Consider the following 17326-nt stretch of genomic DNA (forward strand, 5'->3'; position numbering starts at 1 on the left):
TTCCCCAACAAAGTAGTTGTCAAACTTCTGGGTTTTTACCAATATGACAGGTGAAAATGCCTATCTCGGTAGTTTTAGTTTGCATTTCTCTTATTGTGGGATGGAGTGTTTTTTAGTGTGCTTAATGACCATTTGAATTTCCTTTTTTGTGACTCTCTTCTTGTTTGTGTCCATTTTAAAACTTGGATTATTGGATTTTTTTTATCAGATTTTAGGAGCTCTTCCTTTTTTATCTGTAATATGAGCTACAAATGTTTTCCCATCTTGTCTTTTGTCTTTTGACTTTACATAGCTTGTCTTTTGTCTTGCAGAAGGGTTTTTATGTCACCAAATTTATTATTTTTACTTTATGGCTTCCAGACTCTTAGTTAGAAAGGGCTTCTAGTAGGCTCATTAAAATTAAAATAATAAAGCTGTGTTCAGTGTGGGGGAGTTGGACACAGGCATCTATTCCTTCTGAAAAATCTCAGTGAAATGATACAAAAGGAATGATCAATGATAGGTAGGTAGGCAGGTAGACAGATAGACACTAGAGTCAATTCTCATTATTCATGGATTCAATATTTGCAAATCCTGATTGCTTAAATTTATTTGTAATCCCCAAATCAATTCTCTTGGTTCTTTCACTGTCACTTGCAGGCATATGCAGAGTGGCAAAAATCGGAGTTGCCAACATTCATGTTCCCAGTTAAGGTGACGCTCTGCCTTCTTGTTTCAGCTCTCATACTATAAACAAGTGTCCTGTTTGCAGTCTACTTAGTGCCACATTTTTCACATTTTGTGCCTTTCATTGGTGATTTTGCTGTCTAAAGTGGCCCCAGACCTCATGCTGAAGTGCTGTCTGGTGTTCCTAGGCACAAGAAGGCTGCAATGTGCCTTACAGAGCAAAGACACATATTAGGTAAATTTTGTTCAGGCTTGCGTTCTAGTGCTGTTGGCTGAGAGTTCAAAGTTAATGAATCAACAAGATATATTTTAGAAGGTGCCTTTAAACAGAAACACGCATAAAACAAAGCTCTGTATTGATCAGGTGATGAGGATGTTGTCATCAGAAGCTCAAAGAAACCTAACCCTGTATTTCCCCTAGAGCGTTGGTTCAGAGTATTCAGTAATTCTTATGACAGCATTATAGAACATAACTCCCATGAATAATGAAAACTGACTGTAGATAGATAGGCAGGAAGATAGGTAATATACCCACAAGAATAAAAAGATTGGAAGAAGAGAAAGTAGAAAAGAGGAATGATTTCAACACCTTTTTAGAAAAGGAAAGTAGATAAAGGGATGCTAATTGGCTTAGCAAAGTGCAGGAAGCTGCCACTTGAATGTACAAGGAGCCATGTGAGAAAAGCTCTGGTTGTCAAAGCATAAATGACCATGGGATGGTGGGAAGTGAACTGCAAAGCTGACAACCGGGGCATTGGTTTAAAGTTCTTACGTATTGTGTAAGAGTCCTAGCTTCCATCTCTGCAGCTTTTGGGTCTTAAAAATAGGGTTGCAGAAAATTTTAAAAGGTAATAAAAAGGCTGAAAGAGAAAGGAAATCCTTCAGAAGGAAAATAAAAAGAGTAAGAAAATGGGGAGGGGTAATAATATGAAAATAGCAGTCCTCCATTTTGACTTATAGAAGATCCAGAAAGAAGAGAGAAAATGGAGAAAAGGAAAACTATCAAGGGAAAATGAAAGAACACTTTTCAGAAATGAAGGACCAAAATCCTCAGATGGTGAGGCCATCAAGTGTATAGCCCTGTAAGAAAAATGACTCACACCAAGGCACCTTGTGAAATCTAAAACTTCATGGGGAAAAATATCCTAAAAGTTTAGACAGCACAACAGGTTACAAAGTATTAGCAATCAAAATAGATATCTCAATAGCAGTGCTGATCTCTAGAAGCTAGTGGAGCAGTGCTTGAAAAATCTTAATGGGAAAGTAGATTCCAGCCCAGACTTCTGTACCCAAACTGTTAGTTAAGAGTGAGAACAATGACACTTTTAGGAACGCACAGACTCAAATGACTTCCAGGGCATGTGTTTCCTAGGGTGCCACTAAAGGATGCACTCTAGCATAATGTGGAAGAAACCAAGAAAGAGAAAACACCAGCCTTAGATAGCAGTGGGAGAAGAACCCAGGCATGGAAAGCGGCCAGACCAGGACTGGAGAAAGGGTGCAGAAAGCTCCAGAAGTGATGTCTCTAGGGGAGAAAAACAAAAACAAAAACAGAACTAATGTATTTAGGCACATGGGATATTTATCGATGGGCGTAGAATAGAGATGTTAGAGCATATGAAATAAATTAGTGATGGGTTCACATACAACCAGACACATGAAGAAAAAAAAATTGAGGACACAGTTAACTCCAGGAACAAGAAAAGATCACGTGAAAAAGAAGGCATAGTCACAGTGCGTTACTTGACCCAACGTTTAGCAACATTTGCAAAGTTGTAATAACACAAACACTAACTTTTGATTTGCTTAGAATGAACTATGACCATTGGGGACACTAAGAGAGAGGAAGTAAGAAATGTGTATGGGAATGTGAAGCCTTTATTTCCCATGGTAGGAAATCAAAGGATATCCAAAATTGATAAGTAAAGAAAAGGTAGGATATGCATACCCTGTCAATAAGTGCTGGGCATCAGTGTTTTGGCAGCATTTTTTCAAAAGACATACACGTGTTTTTGCAGGGCTGTACCTTCACATGCCCTCTCCATGAAAGGCGAGGGCCCAGCCCAGTGGCAGTCGGGAATAGAGGCAAAAGTCCCCCAGTCACTGTTTTCAGGCATGGAGATCATCCCAGTGCTGGTCCCGCACACTTTTCAGATATGGGAAATTAAATTCCTCTCTTCATTTACACAGTCGTGGAGAAGGAGCCAAGTCTTGTCTTTGAAACTGCTTTTCTCCCAGATTGCTTCCACAGCTTGAAACAGGAGAAAAGAGCAGACTGACATTCAGGATACAAACTTTCTCACTGGACCAGTGTGTTACCTCCTAATTACTTCCCTGCATGGAGGATCTTTAAAAATGATCAAAAGACAAAGGCATTTCTTAGTAAACTCTACATGCTGTTGTCATGAGTTTTGGAGGTTGTAAGGGAAGGTTGTGTTGGATGTCTGTTTCCTTAGTTGATTTGCAACCAGTGGAGAAATTATGGGGAACAAAGGGAAAAAAAGAGCCATAAATACAAATGAATTCCTTTTACACGAGTTGAAAAACCACAGGACATGCTCCATTTTTTTTAGCACTCCAGGTGTGATCGGAGATTACGGATCCACACAGGAGAGTGGAGAGTTAATTAAAATTTGTGCTCCTACTTCCAGAAAGAAATGTCTTTCCGTTTGATAAGCAGGCTGTCTTTGGAGTGCTGTTTGTGCTTTTCTGTCCTCACTGGAGTGTCACAGAAAAGCAGATCAAAGGGAGCCCCCATCCGGATAGGTTTTCTACCACCTTTCTGAGCTAATGGACTTGAAAGCCTCTTCCCCTGACTGCATGGGGCTCGTGTCATATGCGAGAAATGCCGTCTGCGTAGGGTATTGATAATATGCAAACGGGCTTTGATAGATGCTTACGGAAAACCACATTTACCATTAATTAAATCAAGACCACCCCAAACACCCCAAGCGAGAGAGGCTGGCCAGGGTTGCCGCCTCACCCCCTACCATTTGTATTTTACTTTTCGCCTCGCCACGTGACGGCCAGATACTAGCACTTGAGACTGAACCTTCAGCTCTCTCAAGCAGGATTCTGTTTTGTTGTGTTTTCTCTTTTCCTTTGAGTTCTTTGTGCTTCTGCACCCTCTGGCTGACATCCCCTACCCTGAGGGGAAAACCTGTTTGGGAGAAAGCCTGCTGGCTTTCTCTTTAAGATAGTGAGAAAACGAAATAACATCGAGCAAAACAGAGGCAGCCTGGGCGAGGCCCGCGTGAGCAGGCAGGTCAGGCTGCAGTGGACGCTGTCCATTGTCTCGCTGCTCTGGGTGCCCGCGGAGAAAACCCAGCCGGGCCGCAGGCACTAATAAAAGGACTCTCTTCTGCCACTCAGGGCTTTGTGTGGCGCCAAAGCTTGTCCTAGTTGCCATGGCTACTGTCTGATTGTGGCGGGTTTGTCACAGTGCTTGATAAAGTGGGAAGGTTATTCTTGATGGGCCCAAGTAATCATAATCTCGCAAAGCTTGAGAGTGTGGATTTAACACTTTTTTCCTTCCTTCTTGAAATGGGGAATGCAGGGATGGGGGCTGGGTTGTCAGGATAAAGCAGCCCCAGCAGGTGGTGAGGGCCAGGCCCAGCACGAAGGATACCTCCGGCCGGTGTGGAAGGGAGCTGGACAGGGGGCTGGACAGATAGGGGTGTCACTTGGGTCATCTGCCGTCCCTAGGCCTGAGTGGGCTTCAGAGAAAGGGTCAGAATGGGGGCCCCTCCTGACCCTACCATCAAGTGATTATACTTGTATGGCTCTCTCCTTTCCTCCTTTCCCTTCCTGCTCCCGCCTCTTGTTTAGGCCTCTTCCTTTCTTCCCCCTCCTTAGCCTGCCTGTCCTTTACCTTCCCTTACACCTTCCTCACCCCAATTCCCTTACAGAGCTGGGCCTTTCAGAGCCCTCTACTTTCCCTTCTCAGATGGAGAAGGATGGGCAAGGTTAGCTCTGAGGTAACACAACTGATTGAATTTGGCCACAGAATTGGACTCTTCTGTCATCAGAAGAGACCTAATTGAGGGGCACCTGGGTGGCGCCGTCGGTTGAACATCCAACTCTTGGTTTTGGCTCGGGTCGTGATCTCAGGGTCATAAGATGGAGCCCCGCGTCTGGCTCTAGGCTCCGCACGGAGTCTGCTTAAGACTCTCTTTCTCCCCCTGTCCCGCCCTGCCGCCCCTCAAATAAATAAATATGTACATCTTGAAAAAGAGAAGAGACCTAATTGATTACCCAGGCAGTGCTTCTCCGACTTGTGCATCAGAACTACTGAGAAGGTTCTTTCAAACAGATTCTGGGCCCACCCACAGTTTTCTGATCTGATAGGTCTCGGCAGGGTCCCAAGACTCTGCATTTCTAACAAGCCCCCAGGTGATGCCAGTGCTGCTGGCTGGGGGACCACACTTTGAGAACCACTGTCATAGGCCGAGGCTTATTTTTTATAGTTGAGGAAACAGGCTCCCAAAGGATGAATTACTTGCCAGGAGTTCAGGCAACTTGGTAGCCGTGCTGGGATGGGTGCCCAGCGATAGGGGTTTTAAAAGCCATCTGAAGCGGGAAGGCTCATCTCTCTTCCAGCCCGCTAGCCCAGAGCAGCCAGATGAGCTGGTTCTATTCCCAAAAAGCCTCCAGCAGCACAACCACTCACACCTATGGTCCCCTTGTGAGCTGTGCCACTCCCAAGTGAAGCCCACCTTCCTTGGTGCTCTGGGCCCAGTGTGAGCTGTTGTACATGCTGGGGTTCTCCCCTGGAATGCCCCTTCCCCTGCTCCACCGGTCAAATACCTGCCCAGCGCTTGGGCCCCAGGAAGCCTGCCTTGACCGCGGCCGGCATCCTTCCTCTTCTGCTGACCTTCAAAGCCTCGTGGCCCTGCCCGTAGGCCATTTTGTATTCCCATTACTTGCATGTCTGTGCTGTTGCCCCTGCTGGCCGTGAACTGCGGCAGCAGGTCTGTGCCTTCCTTCACCTTTGCACCCACCACTGCAGAACGCTCGCTGACTAGCCTTGGTTGGAAGGGATCTGGACACCTGTTGGAGATTTTCTGTAGTTCTGAAGCCAGCCTCATGGAGATGGAGAATCCGTAGACAGCAGGCAGGGTGGGGGCTGTACTTCCAGTGTCCGCCAGGAGCCCCGAGGAAGAAATGAGGCCCGCTGCGGTGAGAGAGCATGACGCGGAACCCGGGGCGGTGCCCTGCAGTGCGCTGCCCTCCCGTCGGGAGCACGACTGAGTTTCTAAACTGAAAGGCACGTCAGAGCCCCCGGCGCACACGCACGCACTGATCTGAAATAAAACACAGGCAGCGCTCATTAGCCCGTTCGTGTCCAGTTGTGTAACGCAGGTGAAGCTCCCCGTGTGTGTGTGTGTGTGTGTGAGTACGTGGGTACCCGTCTGTCTTGCTGCCATGGCTGGATGCGAACAACGTGATCACTTTTGAAATGTGATCTAACTCCCCACCACACCCTCCGAAATCTTCAGTGTGTTGTCACGTGCCCTAAAAGCAGCTCTGAGGCCGGGTGATTGTGCTTATCCAGAGAGACTCACAGGAGGCTATTTGTCCACACAAGAATACAATTAAATTAATGCATTAATCCTTTGGCTCTAAGTCCTTGCGAGTCCAGGCCCAGAAAGAAATCCCACGCTGGCAGTTTGGCTCTGAAGTCCGTGAGCGTCGGAGGAGCGGACCTCCGGGCTGCAGGGCGCGCCCCGCCTCTTTGCTGCTCTGTTGCCCTGGCCCAGTCCCCCCTCGGTGTTGAGTTGGGGCAGCCGCGGCGCTCACAGTGGCCTTTCTCCCCCAGGGTGTCGAGGTGCAGACCGACTACGTGCCCCTGCTGAACTCCCTGGCGGCCTATGGCTGGCAGCTCACCTGTGTGCTACCGACCCCCGTCGTCAAGACTACCAGGTAACAACAAGCACCATCATCAGCATCGTTATGCAACACCTACTCTGTGCTGCGCACTTCATGCACATAATTTATTTAGTCCTGTGACAAGCCTCTGAGGCTGGAGTGGTTACCAGACTTTCCAGCTGGAAAGTAGCGGAGCTGGGATTTCAGATTCTTAACCACCAGCCCACAGGGTACTCCCCCTGCACCCTCTTCCCACGTGGGGAGCCTTGGCCAGTGAATCGTGACTGCCAGGCATGTCAAAGATGAGCCTCCTGGGTTGAGGGGGTCCAGGGCTCTCAGGTACAAAAGAAATTGAGCCCCTACTATGTGCCCTGTGTGGGCCTGGGTAGGTACCTTGCATGTAAAATTTCATTTAGTCCTCGAAAAAAATCCTACAAGGTGGAATCTTTAATAAACCTATTTTACAGCTGAGGGACGTATGGCCAGGGAGGTTGACAGAGTCACCCAAGATCACGGCCCTGGTCAATAGTCCCACAAAGAGGATGTAAAGACCTGCAATCTTGGCCCTGGCTTGTGGCACTCCTTATGGTTTCACATTTAGGGGCGTTTGTCCACCTTAGCTCGGCCCACCATCCCTTGACCTCGTGGGCGTGTGCCAGTCATACCAACCCCGAAAGGCCTTCCATCCGTATTTCGGGTTTATCTAAACGAATCTTCCTAACTATGCTGTGGGGTTATAGGCATAGGTATGAATTCCCATTTTATAGATGAGAAAACTGAGGCTCAGAGAGGCTCTGTCACATAACTGAGGCCACACAGCCAGTAAGTGGCAGAACTGGGATTAGAACCTCAGTCTCCAGAGTCAGGTGCTCCTCCCACGCAGGCAGCCTCCTCACCGACCTGCAGGGATGCCCCCTCCCATGGCCCCCTGTATTCCACCTTCCCCGAGTCCTCTTGCATGCTCACCATTGCGGGGTGATGGCCAGCATGAGGCGAGGCTGGTGATCTGGGGGAACAGCAGGGTGGTGCACCAGCAGAGCCCAAACTGAGGGTGGAGAATGATGGGGACGATCCGTGCCTTCCTGGGTCCCTCCATGAGGCCGTCTGGGCTCTCAAGTGTCTCCCTCCTGACACTGGGCCACAGCGGGTCTGCACACTCCCGCCACCAGTGTGCAGCCACCTTTGGGCCCCGGGCCATTGGGAGCCTCCAAGCTGCCTCACAGCCGAGACTTCTGTGGGTATGGGGTGATGCGGAGGGGTGGAAAGAACCCTGGATTTGGGACCTGCAGACTTGAACCCAAGTCCAGACCCTTCCACTTGCTAACTGTCCGTCCTGGTCAAGTCCTAGAGCTTCTCTGAATCCGTTTCCTTGTCCGTAAGTTGGAGGAATGCCTGTTCCATGATCCACTCCCAAGGACAAGAGTCACGATGAGAATGGATTTGAATGTGAAGCCCCAGCTCGTTTTGAGCTCTCTAAACCCAGAGAGTACAGACAGGTGTCTCTGTCTCCCTCTCAGATCTCATACCTGCTCAGTAATGCCCCCTAACCCTCCGCTTCCCTGTGCCATGCACGCCGCCTCGGGGTGGAGTGGAGATCGCGTGGAACCAGGCAGGTTTGAGCTCGAATCCTCACCGTGTGATCCCAAGCCTGCTCCTTAAATGACCTTCTGTCTCCTGTCTTTACAGACAGGCCATGGTCCCACTCCCCGGAGCTCTGTGGTTGAGTCTTAAATGAGCCATGATGTGTGAAATCACCCAGCCCAGCCCCAGCACAAAACATGTTCATTTTCTCCCCGCCGCCCTTCCCTCTGACATTCCTTGCAGTGGCACTTGCCTCAGCAGAGAAGACGGTGATCTCCTTCACAAATATTTCTGCCATCTTTAAAGGCAGTTCTGTGGGGGCCGAGGGGAAAGCGCACTCACTGTGCCAGAAAAATGAGCAGCGCTCCTGAGCTCCCCTCCCCTGTGCCTGCAGGAGCCAGGCTGCCTCGGGCCCCCGCGAGGGTGGCCACACCCCGGTGCTCAGCCAGCCTTCTGCAGAGGCTGATGGGCAGGCTCACCACCTCTGCTGGGCCCGTCTGACCTCTCCTTGGCTCATTACCAAAGACAGATTTGGAAGAGGCCTTCCACCTCTTGAGATTCACTAAAGAAGCCAGTTTATCATCATTTGGCCAAGATGCCAGCTATTATTTCACATGGAGGACAAGGGGAGCTTCCAGCTATGAAGCTGGCTTGGCAGATATGCCCACAAAGCTTTGGTTGAGCCCCTAGCAGAGCCCCTGGGAGGCAAGGGCGGGGATGGCCTGGGTTGGGGGGAGTGCTTCTTGATTTCTGACCTCTCACTGGTGGCAGCTTCCTTTCTGTGGGTGCTCAGCCTCAGCAGCCTTAGGGATGGACGGACACATCGGCGAGGTTTGGGGCTCCCCCGGGGGGAACAGCTCATTCTCAGCTCCGAATGTGTTACAGGGAGGGGAATGTATCCACCAAGCAGATTGTCTTTCTTCAGAGACCGTGCCTACCTCAGAAAGTCAAGAAGAAGGAATCAAAGGTAAGCGACCTTGATTGCCTTCCTCAGTTTTCTTCACAGGGCTCCATCTGCAGCTGGATTTTCTATAGCAGTTGAGTGGGCAGCCAGCTCCAACTTCCAAGGGCTCTCAGAGGAACACCTGAGCCCCTTGGCAAACGGAATCATACCTGAGGCTGCCGAAAACAGATGGGGGCGCTGGGGGGTGCCGGGGGGGTCTTATAGAGCAGAGTAGAACCGTTCTGTCGGACACTCACGTAGACCAGATATCCCCACTGAACTAAAAATGGGGGGCATGAAGTCAGCTGCCCTCTGACCTGGGGGTGCGATGGCTTGAGTTTGTGCCCAGCTTCTCTGCATCTTAATCTCATGACAAGCTCTGGTTGCATCCTGTTGGATCCCTCGGGACATCAGAAGTTTGGTGATCTTGGCACAGAGACCCGGCCAGATCTCCTTCTTGGCATGCCCCAACCCGAAGGCCTCTCAGTGACAGTGGCTGGTATGGACGGAGGCCAGGCTGCCCTGGGGGGTGCCGGGGGCCTTCCTCCCCTCACTGGACGGCACACGACCAGGCTTGGAAAACACAGTCGTGCCAAGAGACTGTGGCCCGCTCTGAGATATTTCCCCACATTTCCGGAAGTCAAACCCAAGTCCTTCCCTTGCGTCAGATGACTTTGCAGCTGGTGGGTGATTCTCCTGTGGACGAGTCACCATTTGCTCGGGAAGAGATGAGGGAGTCTGGGGAACTTACGAAAGCCCAAGTCAGGTGTCACCTGAAGCCAGCCTGAGCCGCCTTTGATGGCCAAGACAGCGCTCTCTTGCAGAGCCTGATGCACCTGCTCCTCTCCTCATGCTTGGCCCCTCCCCATACTCCCCTTTTAGCCCCTCATGTTGTCTGGACACGGAGCCTGGACAGGAGCAACAAGCAAGTGAACAGATTGTAGCAGCCCCTCGCCAGCCGGCAAACCCAGGGCGGGGAGGGGGGGGCTCCTGGGAGGAACGCCAAGGATATGGCGACCTGAAGCCAGATGGTGTAGAATGCAGAGGAAGGTCTCTGTCTCAGCTCCAAGACGCTAATGTGACAGGTGCCAGCAGCAGAGGGCCAGAAGGCAACCGCTGAAGTCACCATTAACCACCAGGGGCAGTCAGCCACCGGCTGGAAGATGGATCTTCCCGGGACCACTGTTAGCCGCAGCTTGGCCCTAGGCTCCTGGGGCCTGCGTGCATTCACAGTGACGTTCAGGAACAGCACTGGCCAGGCTGCCATCAGACGCCAGAACACACCCGCTCTGCCTTTAATAAAGAGAAGGAGGCCACGCTGACGTGGGGTTTGAATTTGGTACGAAGGCTGTGCGGCTCCCGGAGGAGGACAAGCAGGAGATCTTAGAGGTAGTGTTTTAAAGCTGCTGTAAGGAGGTGGACCGACTTCCCTCAGGGAAAATCGAGAGGATGGGGTCGTCTATTTGCTGATGGGTAGACCCTTCCAACCGCCATCAGCTGTACTAAAGCGAGTGGCTGTTTTCTCCTTATTTATCTCCTGCCCATTCATAGGGTTGGCTCCTGTCGAGCACAGGTTTCCTGTGTGACCTGGAGAGGTCACCTCGCTCACTGGTGGAGTCCCAGAGAGGGGGGCTTCACAGCCAGATGGCTTGTCTCCCTCTCCCCGTCCTGGCCGATGGCTCTGCCGCTGACTCAGGTTGGCAGCCTGCTCCCACGAGCCATGGGTACCCTGGTGGCCGTGACAACGACTCCATCAAGTCCTCACCATGCCTCAGCCCCCGCAGGACTGACACTGTTGACCGCCCTCTGCCTCTTGACGCACCTCTTTCTCTTGGCTCTGGCCCCACACTGTCCTGGTTTTCCAGCAGGTTGTTCAGACCCAGCCCCGTTTCTCTTTCACTCTTTGGCCTCTTCCTTAGAAGATCTCATTCATCCCCGGAATGAGACATCTGACCACCTGAGTTGACGACTCCCACACCTGCATTTTCAGGACTGGAAATCTAGAACAAGGGCACCACCACCATCCAGAGGCACCCACCCACCCAGGGCTCACCCTTGACTCGCCGTCTCCTCACTGCCACGGTCACTCTATCCTCAAGACCTGTCTATTTTAGGTCCTAGGAGCTTTCTTCCCTCCACTTCTCGCCACCATCCTGTGCCTCCACAACTCTAATCCTCTGGTAACAGCTCTCCCCTTCAAATATGTTCTCCACTAGGAGCCAAGGGAATCTTTTACAAAAGCACACTGAATCATGTCACCCCACGGCTTAAAATGGTTCTAAAGCGTTGTGTGGTTCTTAAGATAAAGATGGGAGTCTGCACAGGATCCACAAGGCCATGTGTGGTCTGGCCCCTCTTGGTTCTTCTGCCTCCATCCCCATTTTCTGCATTGAAAATGCAGCAACTCCTGCACAGCGACTTCTGTGTCCCTCCTTGCTGCAGGGCCTTTGCTCTGGCTGTGCCCTCTGCCTCAGACTCTCTCTTCCTTTCCTTTGTATGTATGAGTAATGAAACGTGTGAGCCCAGGACATTCGTATTATGTCTGGATTGAAATCTAAGAAAAGGGACCGCAAGGCTGGACCCAAGGACACAGCATGTTGAGGCCTCTTTTAATCAGCAAAGTGGAGAAAATTCTCCCATCAAGACTTCTCAGCATTTGAAAGAAACCTTTGTGTGCACGTGAGTGGGGCTTTCAAAGCAAATAATTAAACTCCTTCCAAGGTAATAGATGATTTCTCCCACACCAAAGTCTTCCTTCCAGCTACACTCCTTGAAGTGGAGGCAGGTAACGGACAGTTTTTAAAATGTGGGAATTAAATCCTTTAGCCCTTGCCGACATGGCACTCCGGACCTACACTGCTGTCGAGGGAAGGATTTTTTTCTTTTCCACACTTCTTTCTGACATGGACGGCTAGTGGGAACCTTTCCTGGTGTGGGCGCCAGCGGCGCACCCGGGTGCCACGGACACGCTGGCTGGGGAAGGCCCCGGCATTGGTGCGGGCGGCCTAATTTGTTCACAGGCTCTCCCTGGTACTGCTCCAGATGAGGCAGCGCCTCGTCCTCTCGTCCTCCCGTCCTCCCTCCTCCCGGCTGGGCCGCCTGCCTTTAAGCGTGTGGATGTTACAGACCTCCCCTCAGAGCCTCAGCCCCAAAAGCTGTCACGGTCCCAGGGGTGGCTGTGTCCCTGCTTCCCCTCATCTTGCTTTCTGAGACGTTGCCTTGTTGAGCCTTGGGATCTGGAACAATTGTTGTTTGTTAAAACCCCCAACTCTCCTCCGTTTAAAGGAGGAGGAGAAGGGAGTGGTGAAGGGACTGGGTGTGAGGATGGGGGGAGGCAAGAAAGGCCCTCCATGAGGGGCAGAGCGAGGGGCTGCAGGAGGGCAAGGGGTGTCTTTCTCTTAGCTCAGTGCTTCTCAGACTGGGGCCCGTGGACTAGCGGTATGGGCCTTACCTGGGAGTTTGTTAAAAATGCAAAGTTTCCCTCCCCTCCCCAGGTTGCACTGAGTCAGAAACTCTGGGACAGGGTGAGTGATGTGTTTCAGGAGCCCTCCGGATGATTGTGATGCCCACTCAAGTCTGAGGGCCAGTGTTTTCCTTAAATAGTGTAGGGTCCTTTCTTGGCTCACCTGTGGACTGCCGTTCAAATTTTATCATTATTGAAATTTTTTTGTTTTTTTAAATGGGCCTGTCAGGGAGGCTTCGGCGTAGATCTTTTTTTAAATAAGCCAAACCAAAGTATCTTTAATGACAGTTAAATCTGGATTTCCATTAGCTGACCACTTGGCCTAGCAACTTCACATCATAGTCTGGAAGGTGAGGTGCTTATGTGTTGGGCTGAGCCCTTCCAAAGGTGCCTGTCCTCTCCCTTAGTTTCCTCTCTTCCCTTGCCGCTAGGGCAAGAGCCTAAAGCCTCTCATCCACCAAGAATGAGGTTGTGTGGAGCCAGAGACACCTGTGTCTGAATTCCAGCATGCTCTTTTCTAGCTGTGTGACTTTGGGCAAGTTACTCAATCTCTCTGAACCTCTGTGCGCTCACCTATAAAATCATGGTAACCATGACTAGTGAGAGTACTGCTTTGGAGATTCAGGGAAATGGGAGACCTTGCCACAGTGTGAAAGACATGGTAGGCACCTTGGTGTGGGCTTTTTCCTTCCCAGGCAAGTATCTGCAGGCAGTCTGCCTTCACACTCTGGAACATTTTGCTTTCAGATGATACAGACCCTGGGTTTGGGTCCCTGCTGTTTCCCTGCTTCAGGAGAATGCCTCTGGGAGAGAGAGGAGCAGGAAAAGGGAGAGTTGAGTCAGGGCCTCCTCAGTACTTGGCTGCAGCACCCGTGACAGCTGTGGGGGGATTGGGGGCCCCCCAGGCAGCAGGGGGAGTGAGTGACATCACCATGGCCCGTCTGAGGAACAGAAGACCGTGTAGTCCTAGAAAGCATGTGGCTTGACAGATTTCCCTGTGGTGACTAAGAAGGACAGAAAACGTTGCCTGGGATAGTTCCCACCAGCTCGGTGCTCACAGCCCCAAATCCTCTGCCCGGCAGCCCGGCGGGTCCCTGGAGAAAGTGGCTGGTGTGTTCTCCTGGTGGATTATATCACATCAACAAAATGTGCTCTTCTACATGAAACTAAGATGGCTGGGCTTCCAGAGGACGCACGGAAGTTCTGCTTCGTTAGCAAGAGCAGCCCCTGGGAGACGAGCTGGGTTTGCTTTAGAAGGAAGAGTCCAGGATAGAATCGGGCACAGGCCGACTCGTCCACGGTTGTACACCGCCCGACCGCAGGGGGCGCTCTCTGCACCCGCGACAGCAGGAACGGGCCCCAGAGGGGCAGCACAGACAGCCCTGGGGGCAGACGACTGTTGGAGAGATCAGGAATGTGAGACTTGGAGAGATTAATAACTAGCCCAAGGACGGACAGCTAACTTTCCTCTGGGATAGTTTGAGCTTCCTCTACCCACGCCCTGAGTTCCAACCACGGGATCCCGGTGCCGCAAGGCGATGCGTCAGATCCCTTAGCAGAGGCTGCCAGGCCGGCGTCTCGAGGCCCCATACGGTCCGGGCCGGACGCTGCCTTCGGACCTCAGCACCACTGCCGCCGCCCCCAACAGCAACGTCTATGGCCCGTGGGCACTGCCCGATCATGGGGCCTCTTCGTGCCCCGTCTCACCTCATAGCTTCAACATGACCCGTTCTTGCCCAGCTCCATTACTGACTGGGCAACCTTGTCCTCGCTGAGCCTCTGTTGACCTCCGTCTCATGGGGAAATGCTTAGTTGCCGGGCAGCTCCCCAGGAAGCAGCCTCGGATAGGTTTGGGTGGAGGACATTTTTAGGGGCAGTGCCCCCCGGGAACACCTGTGGGAAAAGGAGGGCACAGGAGTGGGCAGGGGGAGAAGCTGGGCTGTGAGGCAGTCACAGCAGTGGCTTTATTAGCCAGCCCCCCTGGGGAACCCTGGAGCCCGGAAAATCCCATTTAAGTTGGCCTGAGTTGGGACAGGGGGGTGGGGCACGCAGCACAGCGCCGGGCCAGCTTCTGTGCCCTTCTAACTCCGGTCATCTGGTAAGAGAATGCAGGCCCAGGGCTTGGTAACCCACAGCCCGCTCAGAATGGAAGCGAGCAGCCAGCGCCGTGGCTCTTAGGAGGGGCAGCCCCACGTCTCTTCTCCCATCCTGCTTCTCCAAGTGATAGGATGTCAGGACCTCCTTTCCCCGAGCCAGTTGAAAGACACACTCCCTCGTCCCCAGAGACCCCTGAACTTCACATCTGAGATACACCTCACGGAAGGCATCGGGCAGGCTCTTGCCGTGGGTGTGATGTGTTTGGGCCACGATTCAAGTTTGGCGCTGGTAATGCTCTGCTTCAGGAACACGGGGAATTGTGTGTCTTGCTCCAAAAAAGTGACACGGGTGCAAATAAAAGATCAGGTGAAGCTCTTGGTTCACGGAGACTGCATTTATTTATCCCTCTCCTCTCTGATCCTAGTTCCAGTGGCGATTCTCCCGGGAAGACATGCACAGCAGGCAGATGAGGAAATCCAAAGGTAAAATGAGTGCCAGAGAAAAGCGACAAGCAGAAGAAAACGAGAAGAATTTAGAAGACCAGTTTTCCAAAGCCGGAGACATGGGAAACTGTGTGCCAGGCCTGTGTCAGGAGGACGAGGCCTCCAAGGAGTTGAAGGTCCCCATGCAGGAGGTCACAGAAGGAAAGCAGTGTCCCGACCGGGTCTGCGTGGAGGGCGAGGTTGTGCAAAATGGTCCAGCTGGGCCCTGTAGGCCCCCCGAGGGGGGCTGCACTGGGCACTCCCATTCCGGGGAGGATGCCAGGGAGGGAGGTGCCGGGGACGTGGCCGCGGAGCCCACCACGGTGGAAGACAATTGAGTCTAGAGCATTGGTGTTGAAAGCCTGATGAGCCGGCAGACCCAAGGCTCCGTGCCGGCATCCGGGTTGGGGGCCAGTTTGCCCCATTGTCCCGTGTTACCCTTTGGCTTGGCCTGACCTCTTCTTGTGAGTTCACCCGGGCCCTCCGAGGGCTGGGTCCCTGACCGTGTTGGTCTCCGCACATCCATTAGAAATGTGTCGTAATGCCCCAGTGTTAGAATACAAGAGGTCAAGTTATTTCTTCATCCGTTTCCCAGTCCCACGGGAGGGACTGGGCCAGCCAGTGCCTGTGTCCACCCCCAGGGCCTCCAGGGAACATTTGAGTCAAGTCCCTCCTTGGCCTCCCTGGCCACAAACCAAGGCTGTCTGTTATTCCTTCCCTCCCACCCCTACCGCCCTTGCCGGGGCACTGTCCATCCCCTGCTGCTGTCTGCAGTTACTGGGTGATGTGACAACGCCTGGAGGCCATCAGGGGCCCTGCTCCGTCTCAACCCCACAGACCTACTGCTTCAGCAAAGAAAATGACGGTAGGGAGGGGAGGTGTCCCACCTCCCAGCTTTTCTTGAAGTATTCCCATAGATACTGGTAATCTGGAAATGAAGAGGTAATTCTGTGTGTGCCCCTGCTCTTGCAGAATGTCTGAGAAAGTACTCTGTATTAGTATTAATGCCAAAAACTTTTTTAAGGGTTTTGTACTCAGCACATCGTACGAACACACGTTCTTTCTGTCGTTTCAGGGCAACCCGGCCAGTTGGGAGCCCTTGTTATGTGCTATTTAAATCAGTGTATCATTGGCCAAGTTGTTTCCATGTATGCTATCACGTGTTTATATTGTCCAGAAAGTATTGTTAAGGCTTTAAGTAGATGCAACTGGCAAACGGTGGAGAGAGAATGCCGATTATCTTGATCCAAACAACAGCCTGTCTCTTCTCTTTCTTGTTTAGTTACTTAAAGCAATAAATCATCTATGAGTTCAGTGCATTCTGAGTCCTGAGTATTGTGTCACAGTGAAAAGTCCTCGCCTGATGTCCGAAGGCTCGGGAAGATTCTGACTCCTGGCAGCATGATGATTTTGGAGAACAAAATGAAGTTCCTGTGCAAAATAGCAGAGCCAGGAAAGCACACTGCTTTCCTGTCATTTGTAGAAAGGTGGGAAGTGGGATTCAGGTGTCACCAGCTAAGGCAGGGCGCAGCCACCTCCCGTGGCCCCGAGGTGAAAGAGACAAACACCGTTTAAAAACAAACAAAAAGCCCTACATCGGTTTCTTTGCATGTTTCCAGACTTTTTTTTTTTTTTTTAAGATTTTATTTTAGAGAGGGAGAGAGTGCACACACACGCTAGTGGGGGCAGGGGCAGAGAGAGAGAAAATCCCAAGCAGACTCCCCACTGAGTGTGGAGCAGGATGCAGGGCTCAATCCTAGGACCCCAGGGGTCATGACCTGAGCCAAAATCTCCAGTCAGATGCTTAACCGACTGAGCCACCCAGGCGCCTGTTACCAGACTTTTAAGTAAATTATTCCATGAAGCAAGTCTCTTCCTTGTTTGCAAGTTTTGCTAAAATAAACACATTTGTACTATATTTTTATAGGGCAGTATTAAAAACCCTTGTAAGCCACATTGTACAGTTGTTTTTCTCTTGATTTTTTTTTATTCTTATGTTAATCCCCATACATTACATCATTAGTTTTAGATGTAGTGTTCCATGATTCATTGTTTGTGCATAACACCCAGTGCCCCATACAGAATGTGAGCTCCTCAATACCCATCACCAGGTAACCCATCCTCCCACCCCCCTCCCCTCTAGAACCCTCAGTTTGTTTTTCAGAGTCCATCGTCTCTCATGGTTCGTCTACCCCTCCGATTTCCCCCCCTTCATTCTTCCCCTCC

At 51.4% G+C, this 17326-nt stretch overlaps 1 protein-coding gene across 2 annotated transcripts in view; it reads left to right on the forward strand.

Annotated features, from left to right (window-relative positions):
* Positions 1-16419, forward strand: part of RFTN1 (raftlin, lipid raft linker 1) — a 195024-nt gene extending 178605 nt beyond the window's left edge. For both annotated transcript variants that reach the window (XM_034994118.1, XM_034994108.1), the window contains exons 8-10: positions 6485-6588; positions 9001-9082; positions 15043-16419. In XM_034994118.1, the coding sequence (XP_034850009.1) occupies positions 6485-6588; positions 9001-9082; positions 15043-15438 (582 nt within the window). In that variant the 3' untranslated portion in view covers positions 15439-16419. The remainder of the gene's footprint in view (positions 1-6484; positions 6589-9000; positions 9083-15042) is intronic.
* The last annotated feature ends 907 nt before the right edge of the window (positions 16420-17326 follow it).

The sequence above is a fragment of the Mirounga leonina genome, unplaced genomic scaffold, assembly GCF_011800145.1.
Source record: "Mirounga leonina isolate KUSES-001 unplaced genomic scaffold, KU_Mleo_1.0 Mir_115, whole genome shotgun sequence".
NCBI lineage: Eukaryota > Metazoa > Chordata > Mammalia > Carnivora > Phocidae > Mirounga > Mirounga leonina.